Source organism: Varanus komodoensis, unplaced genomic scaffold, assembly GCF_004798865.1.
Source record: "Varanus komodoensis strain SLA01 unplaced genomic scaffold, ASM479886v1 scaffold49, whole genome shotgun sequence".
In the NCBI taxonomy this organism is placed as follows: Eukaryota; Metazoa; Chordata; class Lepidosauria; order Squamata; family Varanidae; genus Varanus; species Varanus komodoensis.
The window spans coordinates 3,836,570-3,855,677 of NW_025336072.1; the positions used below are offsets into that span (position 1 = coordinate 3,836,570).

Genomic DNA, 19,108 nt, shown 5'->3' on the forward strand with positions numbered 1-19,108 from the left:
GGAATTACTACTCCCATCTTACTTTGTCAGCGGGTAGGCTGGTTGGGGCTGATGGAAATTATAGCCCAGCAATGTCCGAGGGTGTGTGTGGGGGAGGCTGCAGGTGCTTCTGCTGTACTCTGGGCTTGAGCATGATGCAAGGGAACAGCCATACATTCACTTTCTTGCACGCACGCACACAAACGCCCCCTGCAGTCTGAAATGTTAGAGCCCAGCCAATTGAGAGACTCTGCAGTGGGGGCAGTTTGCTTGTGGCCATCCAGATGTTGCTGGGCTCCATTAGTTTGAGACAAGTTTGCTAATGGAGGGGGAAGATGAGAACTGTAGTCCAGCATCACCTGGAAAGCCGCAGCCTTCCCTCCTTTGGTCCACAACCTCCACCATTTTGCCCTGTTACAAGAGGACATAAGAGCACTCAGCTGCCCATTGTGTAAAAGTGTGACCCCAAGACGTGAGATCCGGCACTTCTTTTTTTTTTTTTACAAAAAAAGCACTGTACATAACTATGGGCTAACTACAAACTTGTGCCTTTTGTTTGTACAAATAGGATCCAGCATTTGTTAAAACAACAGATCCAACTATACTCAGGATATGTATTTTATTTCTCAAATTGATATCCATTATATAGAACAACATTAGTTCCTACTGTCCCTGCTTTAAGGAGATCCTGTTCAGCCCAACGATTCCAGTGTATGTCCTCTTCCTATTTGCATGGGTGTTACAACAATATTCCAGTCCATCACATCTCTGTATTCGTGACTCAGGTGAAGTAGAGTATATTGAACATTATTTACTCCACTCTCCACTGTACAACCAGCCAAGGTAGAGGTTGCTTCAGCACATCTCAATTCATAGACCTTCACTGGACAAGATTTGCACACTCCTTGCAGGTAATGAGGCACACATTCTGGCCCAAGATGTGAAGTTGGCCCTGGCAGCCAGGAAAATAAGGAATTAGTAACAGTAGTTTTGCAATTGATCCAAAGTAGCAAAGAAGAGAGCGTGAAGTTTAGTCTCCTGAACATCCAAAACACAAAGATCTTGACAAATGCACAGAATGAAGTCATCAAAATAGCAGTTGATAATGTGGAAATTGAATGTGTAGAAGAATTCACTTTCCTGGGATCACTGATTATTTGCAGCAGTAAATGCTGTCCAGAAGTAAAGTGACAAATTTCACTAGGTTATATGGCAATGACAATCATGAATTGAGTGGGGAAAAACAAGAACATCAGCTTAGCAACCAAGTGCAGATTGGTGTGAGTGATCATTTTTTCTATTGCATCTTACAGTTGTGAAAGTTGAAAAAGCTAGACCAGAGGAAAATTTACTCATTCGAACTGTGGTTTTGGCAGAGGCTGCTGCACATTCCATGGACAGTTGACGTTATGAACAAGGAGGTGCTGAAGCATATTATACAAGATGTGTCCATGGTCGGCAAGATAACAAAGCTGAAACTCACATATTTTGGCCATGTTATGAGATCAGGCTCATTAGAAAAAGATATAATGCTTGGAATGCTCAGCGGCAAGAGAAAACCATGTTGCCAAAGAGCAAGGTGGTTAGACTCCATCAAAAAGGATGTGGGACAGAGCATGGTTCAGCAGAAAGGTGGCTCGGGATCGGAAAGTGTGGGGAGATTTGGCCCATAGATTGCTTATAGGCAGACACAATTAAATAGCTGAACAACAATAAAAGTAGTTTTATCCTAATTTTTATGGATATGCTTTATTTTACTCATTTTACAATTATGTGATTTTATTTTGAATAATTTCATCAATTATATTTTAATTATATCTTACAGACCTTTTTAGTTCCCCTTTTTATAACACTTTTCTATTTAGATCTGTCACACTATATTTTTTGTATTTGTGGTGTTCTGCGGCCATGACATTTTGCATTTGAAAGTGTTATGTAAGTTTATTCTATTTTATTTTTTTCCTTTAAACTTGTGATAGCCTATGGCAATAAATACATACCAACTGGAAATTTGATTATAGTCGCTTTGGGTTGTTGTTGCTATTAATGTTGTTGTATTGGTTCTATTGCTTTATTTATTGAAATATGGTGGTTTTATTGCTTGTTTATATGCTTTTTAACTTTGTAAACAGTGTTACAGGGCAGTATAAAAATGAAATAAATAAATAAAGAGGAAGTGATTCACATGAAAATGCTTCTGTAGAAAATTGTGCTGTCCTAAACATGGCCCATGAAAAGAGAGGGAGAGAGTGAGAAGCTATCCTCATGTTTAGTGTACAGTTCTCATGAAATTCTGCAAGATGATGAAATAAAGTATTTGAACAAAGTGATGGGAGATGCTGCTGCTGTAGTTTAAATAAAACTATTATGTTATTGATGAAGAATATTACTCTCTCGCCGTCCTCCTATTCATAGGAGAGTTTTTATCTTCTAGGTATTTTGATCTTATATGTCTGTGGATTGTCTTTTTAAAAAGCAGTCTCTTTTGTCTTGTTTTTTAAATTTTTCTTTTGATATTTTATTTAATGAAGAAAGCTGAGCATGTATATATTAGCTACTGTAACTCACTTAACTGGCCAAAATGGGGTCAATAATGGACTGGGTGTAGACAGCCAAACTGGAAATAAAGAGGTGTTTCTGGCAGTAGGGGTTTTGATTGGATTGTACTGCCCCTGAAAAGTTGGGCTTGTATCTTTACAGCATTCTTGGGTGGTAGGGCAGTCCCTGTTCCTGAGGAAGCATGTTTGGATAAAGCATTTCATTTGAGTTTTTCACCTTTAAAAACTCCATTTTGTCATACTGCTTTTTCTTCATTTACCCCTTTCTTTCACATGTGTCAGATTCTACAAGTTCCTTCTAAGCACTCCTTTTAATTAGCCTGTGTCTCAGTTGCCATCTTCCGTTTTTTCTCCTTGTGTGTTTCAGGAAAGGTGCCAGCTGCCTATTTAGGAGGTTCTATTAGTGGATCAGCAGCACTTGTTACTTCACCGTTGTTTAAACCTTTCCTTTAAGGCAGTCTCTTAATCCTCTCAACCATGAGAAATCCCTTCATGCTACAATTGTACACATAATTTCTTTTATGAGCCAAATCTGGAAGCTACATAGAGTTGAACTGGCCCTCTTCAGACACTACACTAAGCTGTCCTGCAAATAAGATGTACAGTGTGCATTGATCATGGAACAACCAAGGGTACATCAGGCCAATGATTTGGTTCACCAGGGCTTGTTTCTTTAGTATCTCAGTGTCTTTTGCTAGAAAATCTGCCCTGTATGTTTGCATGCTCCAGTTGCCGTTCCTTCACTGCTGTTTTTCAGAGCCTCAAAAATGCACAATTGGGTTATTACTTTCTTTTTACTTTTGACTCCAGAAAAATTCACAATTGTATTTGTCATTTTTCTAATTTTTTCTAATAACTTTGACAAATGCACTCATAATTATCTGATATGTGTAGTTTTTTCTGATCAATTTCCTTGTATAAGTTTCACATGTCAAATGGAGTAGTGGAATGGAACAGGAAACGCACACGGAAATTGATAAGACAAGACTGCATGTAGGTTAATTTGTGTACCATTGCCAGGGACCAATTGCCAAGTTGTCAAGCAGAAGGGGGTGAGGAGTAGCAAAGTGGGTGCATGAAACTGGTGGGGGAAATATCTCCCACTGAGCAATGCAATCCTCTGATTTTGAATTATTAAACAAGCAGTTCACCACCTTTTCTCGAGTCTCCTCTTTTTTGGAGCACTATCTTTACTAGATTTTATTATTCCTTTTTGTGCATAATGGGAACAGAGGGGGTGTTCTTGGAATTATTCAGTTTTGAATTCTCAGAAAAATGGCTTGAATTTTTTAAATACTATTTTATTTTGGTTGTAATAGGTTTTTGTGTTTTCAATTAAGTTTCAGTTTAGCTTAGGTGCTGTGCAAGCAAGTTTATGCATAAGAAAATCAAACTCAGACTGAACAATAGAGCTAATATAGGAGTGGTAGTAGATCTCCAAAATGATATAGTAAAATGCAAGTAACTTTACTATAGCACATTGTCTGGGGCATTTTGATGGAAACCATCCTTAGGGTTAGAAGAGTTCTTTTAGTTGAATTATTCAAAGAAGACAGAATCTCCCAGGATCTCATGAAGTTCAACTTCATGTATACACTCTAATTAGTTGACAAGAAGAAACAGATACTTCTTTTCCCTTTGTGGTGATGCCGTGGGGGAGGAGTATGGGAGGAGCCCAAGGCTGGTGGCTGCTTTTTGTAAACCATAAATTTGCATAGCAGCTGAATCCCAACACTGTGTTTGTCTTTCATAACAAGGTTTATAAAGGTTTAGTTTGTATTCACACAACTTTTAAAGAATATTCTCCCCCACACTGCCTAATGTGTTAGAATGTATACATTTGATGCCTATACCTCCGATGTGTATTCTTCCATCACACTCTTTTTGCTTGGCTGTGTTGAAATAATAGCATTCTTCGGCTTATTATATTCATTTTTCAACAATACAAGATTTTAATCTGTGTCTGATTCCTAGGAAGTTGTTCTTACTTGTCATAGGTGAATGGCTTTATTGCTGTTCTTATAAAGTTATACCCCTGTTATGTTGCCTGTGCCTTCAGTGTAGCTATGTATCTGCTATTTCTATTGTTTATTTAAAAAAACTCAAGATTAAAAATGTTCTCATATGATAATCCATTTCAATGGCAGGACTCCTAATAACAGCAGCAGTTATTCTGCCAAGGCTGAACCATAAAAACACTGTTTGCCTCCTGATCATTGCATTCTTTTCTAGTCTGTTGCACTGGGTTGGGGAGGGTTGATCTAGATCTTGCCCTTGGACTACTGAATGTCTGAATGCCAGGGAAGAGTGCATCTGAGATTCCTTTTTGTGCAGGGAGTGAAAACAGTGGGAAGATCTCCTCGTCCCTTACTGAGTTTCCAATGGTGGGATCACCCAAAGCAAAAGTATACCTGGATGAGTCCTTCCTTAGAGGAACACACATGAGGAGAGGCTGTTTCAGAAGTCCAGAGCCTATTGTGTACATATATTACCCCAACGTTTAATACATTGCTTGCACAGATTCCATGAAACTGGTGACACAGCATTGTCTCTGTGCATATTAACACTGTGCTAATCAAATGGTATATAAATGCCTAAATAAATGTGCCCGGGACTGTGTCTATTTTTAATATCATAGGCTCAGTCTGTGCATACAATTTGACTTGGCATGTACGTAAGAGTTTTGCTATGCAGTTTCAGCTAAGTGATTTCAGCTATGTTTTTAAAAAGTTTTGAATAACCTGGTATTATTCCTTTTGACAGTGCATTTTAGCTAAACACATGACCTTTCATTCCCTTTTTCTTTCCCCCTCCAGCATTCTACAACTATGATGCCAGAGGGCCAGATGAGCTGTCGTTACAAATAGGAGACACTGTGCACATACTTGAGACACATGAAGGCAAGTGGAACAAATGTTCCTTTCATAGTCATTATTTTTGTAGCCATTGTTGTGAAATTTTGGGTTTAACATATCTGGCTATTTTAGTAGATGAGTTCTATTTTGAGACCTAATGAAATATTGAAGCATTTAAATGGGCACAAAATTAAGAGTCACTATAGATTGAATGAGCAGGCATGTGATAACTGATGAATAACCTTTCTAAGATGCAAATTCACCCCACCCCTTTTCCTGCAGAAACAAGAGTAATGTACTTGCACCTTAATTTGTATGGATCTATTGTCTGATCAGCATCTGTTGAATGGCTAGAAAGGTGATAGATGCTCCTAGAATACTCTTCAGATAATATATTAAAAAGTGTTAATCTTGAATGCTGAAAATGTAAACGATATTTATCTTCTAAATTACTTCCATGTAAGATAGTACCAAATGTATCTGTGGCTAACTTGATCCTGAACCAATGTTTCTTTGCATTCACGTCCCTGTAAAGTAAAGTAGTTTTAGTTCTTACATGGTATGACACCTCTTTATTTCCCCCCCCCCCCCACTGTGTTCAAAGGTTATGTGTGACTTACAGAACTGTTGATTAACATGGAGCTCATAATACCCTCCAGGGCTGAGTCCTTCCTACAATCCTGTGAGGTAGCTTAGGCTGAGAAATACATTCCCATGACCACTCAATGAACTTTCATGCCTGGGTAGGAATTTGAACCCATTTCTTTCCTGTACTAATCAAACGTTCTAATCATCCATGTTTCCTTCCATTTTATTTGTTTGTTTGTTTATTTGTTACATGTATTTATAGGCTGCCTATAACTGCCAAGGCCTTCCTAAGCAGCTTACAATACATAAAGCATATTAACAAAGTAAAACACTTTAAAACCAATTAAAACATAATGAATTAAAACATCTATAAAAGCAATATAAGAAGGGCACAGCACTCAGGCTAAGTGTTAAAATAATCCTAAAAAGGTATGTCTTTGCCTGGTGCTGGAAGGAAAATAAAGATGGCTCCAGGTGAATTTCCTTAGGAAGGGAGTTCCAAAGATGGGGAGCAGCAGTGGAAAAGGCCCTTCACCTAGTTGCCACCCCTCTCATCTCCTTGAGGGGTGGTTCTCATAGAAAGGGCCTCCTGAGCTGATCTAAGGTGGCGGGTAGGTATATATAGGTGCAGATGGTCTTTAGATAGCCAGGCCCCAAGCCGGCTATCTGTTACCCACAGCCTAATCCAGGCCTGTGGACTTATTTTCTTTCTCATCAATATGTATACTTGCTTTCCTTTCCTTTAGTTTTTTTCTTCTGACCTTTTCAGGTAGTTGCTTGGGAAATGTAGTTGCTTGTTTTGTTTCATAAAACACACCCAGGAAGAGGTCTTTAATATCTTTGAGAGTATATGGCATGCCCTCCCTCATTTGTTTATATGTTTTTTAAAAGAAATCTTGATAAAACATTTAACAAATGAACATATACTGTTCTAATGTAATTTAGAGAAGGAGAAGGAAATGGCAACCCACTCCAGTATCTTTGCCATGAAAACCCCACGGATAGTACCAAAAGGCAAAAAGATATGACGCCGGAAGATGAGCCCCTCAGGTTGGAAGGTGTCCAATATACTACTGGGGAAGAGCGGAGGGCTAGTACTAGTAGCGCCAGAAAGAATAAACCGACTGGGTCAAAGCTGAAAGGACACTCAGTTGCAGATGTATCTGGTGGTGAAAGGAAAGTCCGATGTTGTAAAGGTCTGTACTCCATAGGAACCTGGAATGTCAGATCCATGAATCAAGGCAAGCTGGATGTGGTCAAACAAGAGATGACAAGACTGAACATCGACATCTTAGGAATCAGTGAACTAAAATGGACAGGAATGGGTGAATTTAATTCAGATGACCATCAGGTATACTACTGCGGGCAAGAATCCCTCAGAAGAAATGGAGTAGCCTTCATAGTCATTAAAAGAGTAGGAAAAGCAGTACTGGGATACAATCTCCAAAATGACAGAATGATCTCCGTTTGAATTCAAGGCAAACCATTCAACATCACAGTAGTCCAAGTCTGTGCCCCAACCACTGGTGCTGAAGAGGCTGAAGTTGACCGGTTCTATGAAGGCCTACAACACCTTCTAGAATTAACACCAAAAAATGATGTCCTTATCATCATGGGGGATTGGAATGCTAAAGTAGGAAGCCAAAAGATAACTGGAATAACAGGCAAGTTTGGCCTTGGAGTACAAAATGAAGCAGGACACAGGCTGGTAGAATTCTGTCAAGAGAATACGATGGCCATAGCAAACACTCTTTTCCAACAACCCAAGAGACGACTCTACACATGGACATCACCAGACGGTCAACACAGAAATCAGATTGAATATGTGCTCTGCAGCCAAAGATGGAGAAGCTCCATACAGTAAAAACTAGACCAGGAGCCAACTGTGGCTCAGATCATGAGCTTCTCGTTGCAAAATTTAGGTTTAAATTGAAGAAAGTAGGGAAAAGCTACTGATAATCACGATGGGGTGGTCACTGACCTCGAGCAAGACATCCTGGAATGTGAAGTCAAATGGGCCTTAGGAAGTCTGAGCAACAACAAAGCCAGTGGAGGCAACAATATTCCAGCTGAGCTATTCAAAATCTTAAAAGATGATGCAGTAAAAGTGGTACACTCAATATGCCAACAAATTTGGAAAACTCAACAGTGGCCACAGGATTGGAAAAGGTCAGTTTACATTCCGATCCCAAAGAAGGGCAATGCCAAGGAAAGTTCAAACTACCGCACCATTGCACTCATTTCACATGCTAGCAAAGTGATGCTCAAAATCCTGCAAGCTAGGCTCCAGCAGTATGTGGACCGAGAACTACCAGAAGTACGGGCAGGATTTCAAAGAGGTAGAGGAACTAGAGATCAAATTGCCAACATATGTTGGATCATGGAGAAAGCTAGGGAGTTCCAGAAAAACATCTACTTCTGCTTCATTGACTATCCTAAAGCCTTTGATAGTGTGGATCACAACAAATTGTGGCAAGTTCTTAAAGAGATGGGAGTACCAGACCATCTTATTTGTTTCATGAGAAACCTGTATGTGGGTCAAGAAGCAACAGTGAGAACTGGGCACAGAACCACTGATTGTTTCAAAATTGAGAAAGTAGTTCGACAAGGCTGTATACTGTCACGCTGCCTGTTTAACTTATATGCAGAGCACATCATGAGAAAGGCGGGGCTAGATGAATCACCAGTTGGAATTAAGATTGCTGGGAGAAATATCAACAGTTTCAGATATGCAGATGATACCACTCTAATGGCAGAAAGTGAAGAGTCTCTTGATGCAGGTGAAGGAAGAGAGTGCAAAAGTTGGCTTGAAACTCAACATTAAGAAAACTAAGATCATGGCATCCGGTCCTCTCACTTCCTGGCAAATAGATGGGGAAGAAATGGAGGTAATGACAGATTTTATTTTCCTGGGCTCCAAGATCACCACAGACGGGGACTGCAGCCAAGAAATTAAAAGGCGCTTGCTCCTGGGGAGGAAAGCTATGGCAAATCTAGACAGCATACTAAAAAGCAGAGACATCACCCTGCCAACAAGAGTGCGTATAGTCAAGGCTATGGTTTTCCCAGTTGCAATGTACGGCTGTGAAAGCTGGACCATAAGGAAGGCTGAGCGCCGAAGGATTGAAGCCTTTGAATTGTGGTGCTGGCGGAGACTCCTGCGAGTCCCCTGGACCGCAAGGTGATCAAACCAGTCAGTCCTATAGGAAATCAACCCTGACTGCTGTTTAGAAGGCTAGATAGTGAAGATGAAGCTCAAATACTTTGGGCACCTAATGAGAAGAGAAGAGCCTAATGCTGGGAACAACAGATGGCAAGAAGAAGGGGACGGCAGAGGATGAGGTGGCTAGATGAAGTCACTGAAGCAGTTGGTGTGAGCTTGAGTGGACTCTGGAGGATGGTGGAGGACAGGAAGGCCTGGAGGAATGTTGTCCATGGGGTTGCGATGGGTCGGACACAACTTCGCGACTAACAACAACAATGTAATTTAATATTTTTCTTGTACATTTTTAATCAAGACATTAAACAGTCAGGCTTAGTTTGCTGCCTTATGACAATGACATATACCTTCTTTGTCACTTCTGTTGGAATCTGGTGTACAATCTGTGTTTTCTTTTTTTCCTCCCATTCTCTTTTAGCTTTCCGTTGTGTCCTTCAGATTGTAAGCCGGAAGGCAAAGCCTGTCATAGTATTGATCTCTGTAAGTCACTCATCTGGAGATCAAGAGAAAAATGCTGCTATTATTTTATTTATTCATTTAATAACAATAATGATACCAGATCAGTTGAACTGGAGATGCTGAGAGGACTGAAACTAGGTGCTTTCGGCATGCGAAGAATGAGCTGTGCTACTCCCCTGTGGACCATCCACTTTCTAAGTTACCATTATAAACTTGGATTTAAAATTGTAGTAAACTGGCTTAATGCATGGATCTCTGTTTTGTTTTATAAAGTCTTTGTCTTGTTATCAGCTGTGTGCACTTTTCCACTTGTTTGGAGATGGTGCACTGTGTTTGTGCACCATGAGCTTTTTTAGATTCGATCATTTGTAGCTTTATTAGGATCATAATATTTCAGGGCAGATTTTGGTCTATGTTGGTATATATGGTACCCTTTATACCTTTTATGCTGGGTTTTAACTGTATTTATATTATATTTATTCATTTGTGTGAGCCATCCCGAGGCTATATAGCAAGGGGAAGGCATACAAAAACTTTATATATATTGTATGCTGTGCAGCAAAGGTTGACAAAAGGCAGATCTCCAGATAGTTAGAACTTCAACCCCAGAACACCTTGCTAGTCTGGCTAATGATCAGGAATGCTGAAACTTGAAATCCAACACATCTAGAAATCTTTCTGCGAACCCTTGGATGGAACTGTAGTGTAGAACTACTACAGACATGACTCCATCTGGCCTAACCATGCAGGTTGCGGTTCATGTTTCAGTTCTGTAAGTGACTTCAGTTCATAGGTGGAGCCTTCCATCCATCTAACTGAAGCTTACGCACATACTCCCATCTTATGCAATGTCACACTTATCAGGATAACTTTGAATTGATTAGATATATCAAAACATGAAGCAACAGACTAAAGCGTATGTGAAGTTTTTATGTAGTTTAATGCTACCTGTATCTGTTTTTTAAAATGATAGAATGCAGCTACTTGATCAGGACTAGAACTATAAGGAAGAGTTCACATTTTCTTCCTGTGCCGGAGTCCCAATACTAACTATCTCCCTGAAGATGTAATTAGACCTGGGAAGGAAGCTTCTATTTGTGCCATGGCAAGCTTTTCTTTGTCAAATAGCAGTATTGGGAAGAGGAAGGTTATCAGAGGATTGTGACATGGGAGAAAAATGTGAAACCTCCTCTAAGAACAACTCAGACCACTGGTCCAGCCAGTGCAGTGGTCCTTTCACAAAGAAGCAAGCCAGCTGCCCACAGGACCCTGCTAGCAGGATAGTGTTCTGCCTGCCTAGCTCCTCAGCAACTGGTGTATACAGGCATACCACCCCTGATCTTGGATGTAGGCCATAGTCCACAAGGAGATTCCTTCAGTCCCCTTTTAAGGTCATCACCATTGGTGGCCCTCACTAGTTCTTGTGGTGGTGAATTCCATAGTTTAATTACATTTAAGTGTGAAGGAGTGCTTCTTTTTATTTGTCCTGAATTTTCTACCAGTCAGCTTCATGGAATGAACCTGGGTTCCAGTATTATGGGGGAGAAAAATGACCCTCCTTGTGCTGCTTTTATCCTGATTTCAGGGTCTAGCAGCTGCTCTTTACAGCTGAAAAAAATGATGCTCATGCTATTGAACCACATCATCAGCTGTCTCCATGAATTGTTATATACAAGTAGAACTACATTCAGGCCAATCTGGGTTAAGTGTACATACTAGCAACACACTTTCAGACCTTGTAATTAATTAGAAGCTGTTATGAGCCTATTATTTAGTGCTTCAGAAAATGCCATCTTTTCTGAGGTGAAGCATAAGATTCCACTTTGTTCATTTTAAATCTCAATCTTCTTGCTAGATAGCTCACAAATAAATTAGATGAAAATCTTGTCACACTTTTTTGACAACTAAGCTGGAGAAGAAAATCCTCTTCTCTGTCTGTCTTCTGACTGCAGTTGTTTTGATGATGAAACAGTATGGTAGATAGAGATCATCTGTGCTTCCTCAGGTATATGCTAATTATGTTCCCAATGAGGCAGGCAAGTCCTATACATGGCTTGCACAAAGCAGGGCTCTGATGGGGAAAAATTAGTGATGTAGATACATACTGAGACAGAGTAGCTTTTTCAACATCTTTGTTGTAAAAATTTGTCTATGGCTTCTCTAGAGGATCAGGGGGAAAAAGAACCAATATTTACTGAGACTAACATACAGAACAGTTTACAATGCCAGTTTGCCTGCCAATTCTGTGCTGAATTGGGTGCAGTTTGTATGAAAGATTTCTCCCAATTTGCCTGGCACAGCACCATCACTCTATGTGAATGACTATTGTGTGTGAGATTTTTTTTAATTAAACAGTCACACCAAACCAGAATGGGCTTGGTAGCAATAAAAGCGCATAATACCGATCACTCGCAGATGTGGATTGGGGGGTACAATGAACAAGAAATTACCTCTCTGTTTCCCTGGTGTGGCATCCTGCCTCTGCAAATGTGAGAAATATTTTGATGGGCTGAAATAATTACACTACAATAGGATTTTCTGTAGGGATTGTCTGTATAGCTGGAAGAAAGACAGAGAGGTGCTTCTGGCATCTTCACAGTGAATGCTTCGGAAAAGGGACATAAATTTTTACTGTATTAAGCAGTTCAAAATATCTTGAAAAAAAGTACTTATTTAAACACTCATCCAGGCATCAGCAAATATCTTTGTTTGTTCTCTTTCTGTTTCCCTTAGCAGTTTTCTAGGCAAGCAAGATTATCTGCTCTTTCCATCTGTAGGGGAAGGGCTAGACTTCTTAGACACATCTTATGAAGTGCTGCCTAATGTGACTTACCGGAATGGGAAACAGAAACAATGTCAGGAGCCTACCTACTTTTATCTAAGGCTTACTAAAATGGTGGGAGAACGAAGTGTGCATACAAGGAGCATACATTTGAGTGCAGTAGGTCCTCAAGGGACCTGTGTAGAGTAAAATTAGGGAAGAGGGGTCCAGAGGTCCAAAGAGAGCTGGCTTGGATGACTAGCATATTACCATGAACAAAATAATTGAGGTGAAATGGCTTAAAGCTGTTTATCAGACTCGCTCCCTTTTGTCTACTTAAGGTAGATGTGGGCAACTTGCAGTTATTGACCTGATTCCATATGACCCTCAGTCTAATTTCAAAAATGCTCCATACACAACAGTTCACACCTCTGTCAAGTGAACTAGACATTGGGGGAAATGCTGTAACAATTGGCAACTGAAAACTCAGGAACAGTAAGAGACATTCCTGAACGGTTGAGAGGATTGACATATGTAAGTATAAGTGAGACCTTTATTCTTGAGTACATAGAACAGATGCTGGATGTCAGTCATGAGAACTGTGGCTAATGTCCATCTGTCACTTGTGTGTAGCCATTATACATAACTTGCCATGTTGTCATATCTGGCAATAAATATGAGTTGGGCAAGCAGAAAGGTAAGGAGCTTAAATGTAAGGCATTGCGTGATGCTAAAGGACACCAGTTTGTCTCGGTTTTTCAAAACAGACAGGGCCTTTCATTGTGGCAAAGGGCAATGGGAGAATTTGATTTTTACTGTTAGTGGTGCCTGAAGAGGGAAGACTGAAGGTCCCCTCCCCTCCCCTCCCCCTCCCCTCCCCTCCCCTCCCACTACCTGGTGCCCTCTAGTTCAGATCAGGCCTTCTGTGCTTGCTTTTAAATACAAGAGAAAGAAAATGGGGCTCAGTACTTAGTTCCAAGCATTCCTGGGTTGTTTGGAGGTTGGAAAAGAAAGCAGAAGTGGGGGCATATGGGAAACAGGACACTCACACTGGGTTATTCAGCCCATTAGCAAACCATGTCCTTCTTGCTCTGCATAGAATTACCTTAGAAGTCCATAAATGCTTCAGATGGAGAACCTCAATGTGCTTTTCATGCAGGTTTTCATTCCAGGTTTGACAGTTGGCATCTGTTGTGGTAGCAGGATTGGAAAGGATGCCTGGAGAGTAGATGCCAATGATCAGAGGCAGTATTGATCTAGATGAAGAAATGCTACCAGATTCTGGGGATAAGTGGCTGAAAATTGCATCCTTATCACACCGTGCTTGGGAATATCCAGGCACATTTGGCTGATTAGAGCTACCAGCGGAAGGCTATGGAAGATAGACATGATGTTGTAATTCATGAAAGTTATATATGAAGATGAGTTTGTTAGTGTAAATTGAAATCACATGTGTGAAATAGGGGCAAAATTATAATGCTCTGCATTAAAAAATGGCTTTGTTCCATTTAATCATACAGTTCCTTGTTTGGTTATTTAGCAATAATTTGGCAGTTTAATATTCTTATTGTGGTACATGGAATAATCCTGGGTGAATTGATTGGTAGTTTACTTGTACAGGAATCCTGAACCTACTGTTCAGAATGTAGCTTTTCTGAAGTCAGTTGGATAACCCCAGTATTAACTGTTGAAGACTGAATCCCAGTTTATATTTTTGAAAATGTGTATAAGAGATTTCAAAATTTGTATGGTGTCATTGAACAGGGTAGACAGAAGGGAACTCTGAATGTTCTGTAGATCTGTGAATGTTTTGCAGCTGATCAGGAAGGATTTCTAACTCTCAGGTATTTAACAGTAGTAACAACATGGCTCTCTACCATACCTACAAATTTTACCACCGAAAGGGGTGATATAAAGTGGATATTTGCAGTTCTAGTCCTGTGTGATATAGTGGTTAGAGTGTGGCACTGGGATTTGGGAAATTTCACAGCGTGGTTGTTTGGATAAAATGGAGTGACAAAGTACCTTGTAACCCTTCATGCATTCCTTGCGGGAGGAAAAAAGTGGGACAGAAATATTATAGCAACAATTATAGTTATATTAACAGTAGAAGTAAAAACAGTTGTTATTTTTGTGTGGAATGTCTGCAAGGTCAGTTCAGTTATGCTATTCAAAGCAAATTACTGGGCTCAAAATTCTTGTATGGTGTATGTTTTCTGCATCATCATCTGGTTGGTAGTTCACAAAATTCCAGTAAAAAAGCAAAGTAGCTCCTGCAGAACCTAACGTCTATCCACTCCTATTTTAGACTTTTAATTAATTAATATTTTTTGTCATGAGAACTTATTTTGCAATAAGGTACCAAAAGAGCCTGCCTATATATGACAACTTAAACCAAACATTCCAGAATAGAATTCCTTTGAAAGTGAATGCTGCATGTACCTATTGGAAATGCAAAATGTTAACATACTAACAACAGTTTTATGAATACAGGAGAGTGTCTGTTGTTTTGCCTGTAAACCAGTATTTTGAATGGTCAGGTTTGTTGGTTTATTTTTATTAAACAATTTCTAAGAGATAATAGTCTCTACAAGGTAGTGTGAAATTTCCAAGAATATTTCGTGATAAAATGTAATGCCACCAATTTAAAACTAATGCAGCCCTTAAAAATGAATCATTCAAAATAATACAAATAAAATGTTAAAAGTTAAAAAGAATCCAACAAGCCAGATAATGTTCATACTGCACAGATTAACAAGGGTGTAAATTCCACAAAAGTGCAACTGCAACCAAAAAGGCCTTGTACCCCAGTACCCATCTGTCTAGTATCTTTCAAGGTTGGATCAGAGGTCCTACTGCTCTGGATATTGATGTGAATAACTGGATAGGTCTGGTTAAGTAGCAGCAATGCAATTTGTTGCTTATAATAGATTTACATCCATGAATTGTAGGGATGTGCTGGTTTCCAGTTAACGTACAAAATTTATAAAGGAATATTCTCTTCTAGGTTGGTACAGAGGTTACACTTTAAGGAAAAAATCCAAAAAAGTAAGTATTTTGCTTTCACAGTAACAATTTCAGGGTTTTTTCTCCCATGTGTCTTTGTCTAATGACGTTTTTCAATATTCCATTCTCTTTGGAAACTTTTCTAGATAGATAAATTGGAAACTTTTGAAAACGGATGCTTCACATTGTTAAAATAATGGATTGTATCCGAAATGAATTGCATGCTTCAAAAACAAGAAGTACTCTTGTGGTATTTTCCTCTTGCACTGATATGAGGAAGAGATTGGAAGCCAACCACAGTTTACTGTAAATGCACAAACCCTAAATTCTGATTAGTTTTAATTGACGTTAGTTGAAGCAAGTGAGCTAACTATAGTTAAGGCTTAACTACACATTTAGGATTCAGTTGCAGTGCTAAACTGTGATCCTGATTTTACTCTTGTGGCCATAAAGGAGAGGAGAAGGGAAATTGTGTGACCCCAAGGTTTGTGCACACAACAAAAAAACACTGTTTATCATTACATCTGAACTGGGAAGTGAAGGTTTACAAACTCAACCTTCTGACTGCAGGAAAGGCATAACATGAAATGATCAGGTCATGATTTAGTAAACATGCTATCAAGGACATTGTTCGATGAGACTTCTACCTACTAGAAAGAAGCCTCCAGTCTTGAATGCTTCCAGATACCCCTGTACCCTACGTGGCTGCTGTTCACAGTGTACAAAGAGGCTGCTTTCACCTCTTTGTCTCCCATTGTACTTCTTACCCTCTAAAAGGGATTCTGTGCCTGTCCTGAAAAGTTATGTTGCCAGAGACAGGACTGGGGCTGGAGAGGTTGCAGGAGATAGCAGATCTCCTGCCTGCTCACTGGAACACACCTTTTTGACATTCATGAAGGCATCAAAGGTCACTTTTGCAAAGTCAGCAAATAGGCATCATGAGTCTTTCCATGGTGGCCATGAGGTGGGAGAGGGATGGACAAGATCTCAGAGCCCTTGTTGCAATGCTGAAGACAGTGCCTATGGCTTTGGGAGGGATATTCCAACACTTCTTTCTCTCAGGGTCATCTTCTTAGGGACCATAGGATTAAAATATTTTCCAATATCATGAGCAGAATACCTGTGAGCTTTTCTTACTGAGGTTTGTCATATCTTCCAGAATTTTGGAAAGATAACATAATGGTGAAAAGTAAGATTGGTAGACAAGGAAGATTATTACTAATGTCATGAACATGAAATAAAACCACCCCAATAAGTTTCTTTTTTCTGTTAAAGGGTATATTTCCTGCTTCCTATATACAGCTTAAAGAAGCAATCGTTGAAGGAAAAGGGTAAGTTTGGGACATTAAAAGAGTTGACAAATGAGAACATTTTGATGATGGCTTTTTGTACATAACAATACAAATAGATAACTATGCATAGGGAGTGAAATGTAAATTTAATTCCTGCTTTGAATGCTGATAGTGGGCAAAGGAGAAGAGAGCATGAATGGATAATCTGACTTCTGGTCTAGGATTTTGTGATGGTTATGTTAGCAGCTGATTAAGTGAAAGCATGAATACACATGTACTAGTTACCTAGTAGTTATTCTCTGTACTTCTGTGAACCTCAGATTTCAACATTTATGGAAATATTTGCTTGGACAAATTTTCAGGGAAAATCTTCACAATTGCAAAGCATTTCTTTATACCATATTCAGTTGCCCTATCTCTTGGCAAATGTTCCTCCTGCCAGTCTAGTCAAAAATAGTAGGGAAGGGCTCTAGAGAGCCATCATGAACAGGTGTTCACCTAACCAGCTAGTTGAAAGGAATTATCAAGCATGGATACCTTGTCCATGAGACTTTCTGTCCAGAGGTCCAGTACCAGACTGGTACTTTCATTTTGTTTTTTCAGGGAACAGTCCCAGGCTTAATCTAAATATTTCAGGGGAATGAATACCTGTGGCTTTCATTGGTCATGAAGTTTATAATGACTCTACCCTTAAAAATGTATGCTGTCTTTGCTTGCTTTAAATTTCTATATTTTTCTAATAGAATAAAGAGAAATTGAATATCTGATGTGTCCAGCAAAGATCAGTTATGAAGTGTTTTTTCCAGATCACAAATCTTTCATATAACCCTATTCTGCCAGATCTTTATTTCTCGATACTGAAGAAATAAACAGAAACAATTCTGTTTTCAGTTCCAGTGGATGTTTAATGTATTCTGTTGTCCTTCAGACTCAACTTGCAGATTGTTGGGGGTTGCTTACAAACAGAATTTGATAATGGCAAGGTAGTGGCCAGTTAACTGTGCCTACAGGTTAAAAGTCGGAAAGCTGACACTTGAAGGGGAAAAAATCAAACAAAAAGTCTGAAGGGGTGGTGGGGGAGAGCCAGATACAGACCTAAATAGAAAATGAATATTTGTGTGTGTGTCATTTATTTTTATGCCCTTTTAAGATATGTAAATTATGAAAGTGTTAATCACTTGATTACAGCGTAATGGCACCCTCATGACTGATTGCAAAAGTTTTCAGGTAATGCTGCACTTATATTGGGTGACTTTTCATGTCTTGTGCAGCTGCCCTGCTAACAAGCCATTGTTGATTGGTTGTTCTCTGAACAGCCCAGGTATACCTGAAAGAGGAGGATTCTTGCTGTCATTATTCCTTCTTTCATTCTCCTTCAGGTTGTCAAAAACAGCGTAACCAAAAATTGAGCATCATCTAATAATTGACCTAAAAATAAGTTATAAAAATTGTGTGTTTTCTGCTTATTTTTTTCTTGTTCTTTCAATATTAGTTACTCAGTGCCTTCCAAATTTTTTAGGCAACATGAAACTGTTATACCCAGTGAACTTCCACTAATTCAGGAGGTTACCACCACACTACGGGAATGGTCCACCATATGGCGGCAGCTTTATATTGTAAGTACAATGGGTTACTTGTTTGGGGTCATTAAAATATTCCTTCGGTCAAAGAGAGAGAAAGAGATGATGAAGCCAAAGATGCTAGTAAAGATTCTAACATTTCCAGTAATTATGGCACCATAACTCAGTGGTTGATGCACATTTTGTATGTTAAGCTTGCTGGGTCCAATCCCTGGCATCTTACACTAAAAACAGAAATTCTGGCATCAGGGCTGTGAAAGATCAGGTCAAGATCTTGGAGAATTGCTGATAGTCAAAGGATAGTGCTGGACTTGATGCATCAGCAGTTTTCTCTGTAAACAGAGGGTTCATATGCCTATATATGATCAGCAAAGTTAATAGTAATTTGTGAATTCTTTTCATCCTTCTATCCATAAGTGCCAGAGAATGCAAACTTTTAATCTCCTTAGCTCTCCTTTGTGAAAAATCTCTTGTACTTTATTTCATTGATCCTACAAAAACATTCTGATCCTGCAAAGGAAAGCTTCATGTGTGGAATTGTTCTCCATTAGCCTTATACATGCAGTTCTCATTGATCCATTCTGGTATCACTGCATGGTATTTGATAAACTATTCTCCATCCTTTGGTAAAATGGAGGGATTAAATCTAGTGTCTTTCTCTTTCTCTACCCATTTTCTCCAAATGATTGGTGCTGTGACACCAATTTGCACCGAGCTGTGAAAACTTGCATGTATGTAATTTGCAGCTACCTTTGAGAATGTTTGCATCAAGTAAAAGATGTCTTTTCCTTCTGATTACGAGTTTGCTGA

The 19,108-nt window shown here is 39.3% G+C and overlaps 1 protein-coding gene across 6 annotated transcripts in view; it reads left to right on the top strand.

Annotated features, from left to right (window-relative positions):
• DOCK1 (dedicator of cytokinesis 1) overlaps positions 1-19,108 on the top strand; it is a 550,659-nt gene that overhangs the window by 51,833 nt on the left and 479,718 nt on the right. For all 6 annotated transcript variants that reach the window (XR_006416228.1, XM_044445702.1, XM_044445703.1 and 3 more), the window contains exons 2-5: positions 5,354-5,437; positions 15,428-15,468; positions 16,702-16,757; positions 18,238-18,334. Coding sequence is in view for 5 of the 6 variants with exons in the window: in XM_044445702.1 (XP_044301637.1) it covers positions 5,354-5,437; positions 15,428-15,468; positions 16,702-16,757; positions 18,238-18,334 (278 nt within the window). In the remaining variant the exon portion in view is untranslated. The remainder of the gene's footprint in view (positions 1-5,353; positions 5,438-15,427; positions 15,469-16,701; positions 16,758-18,237; positions 18,335-19,108) is intronic.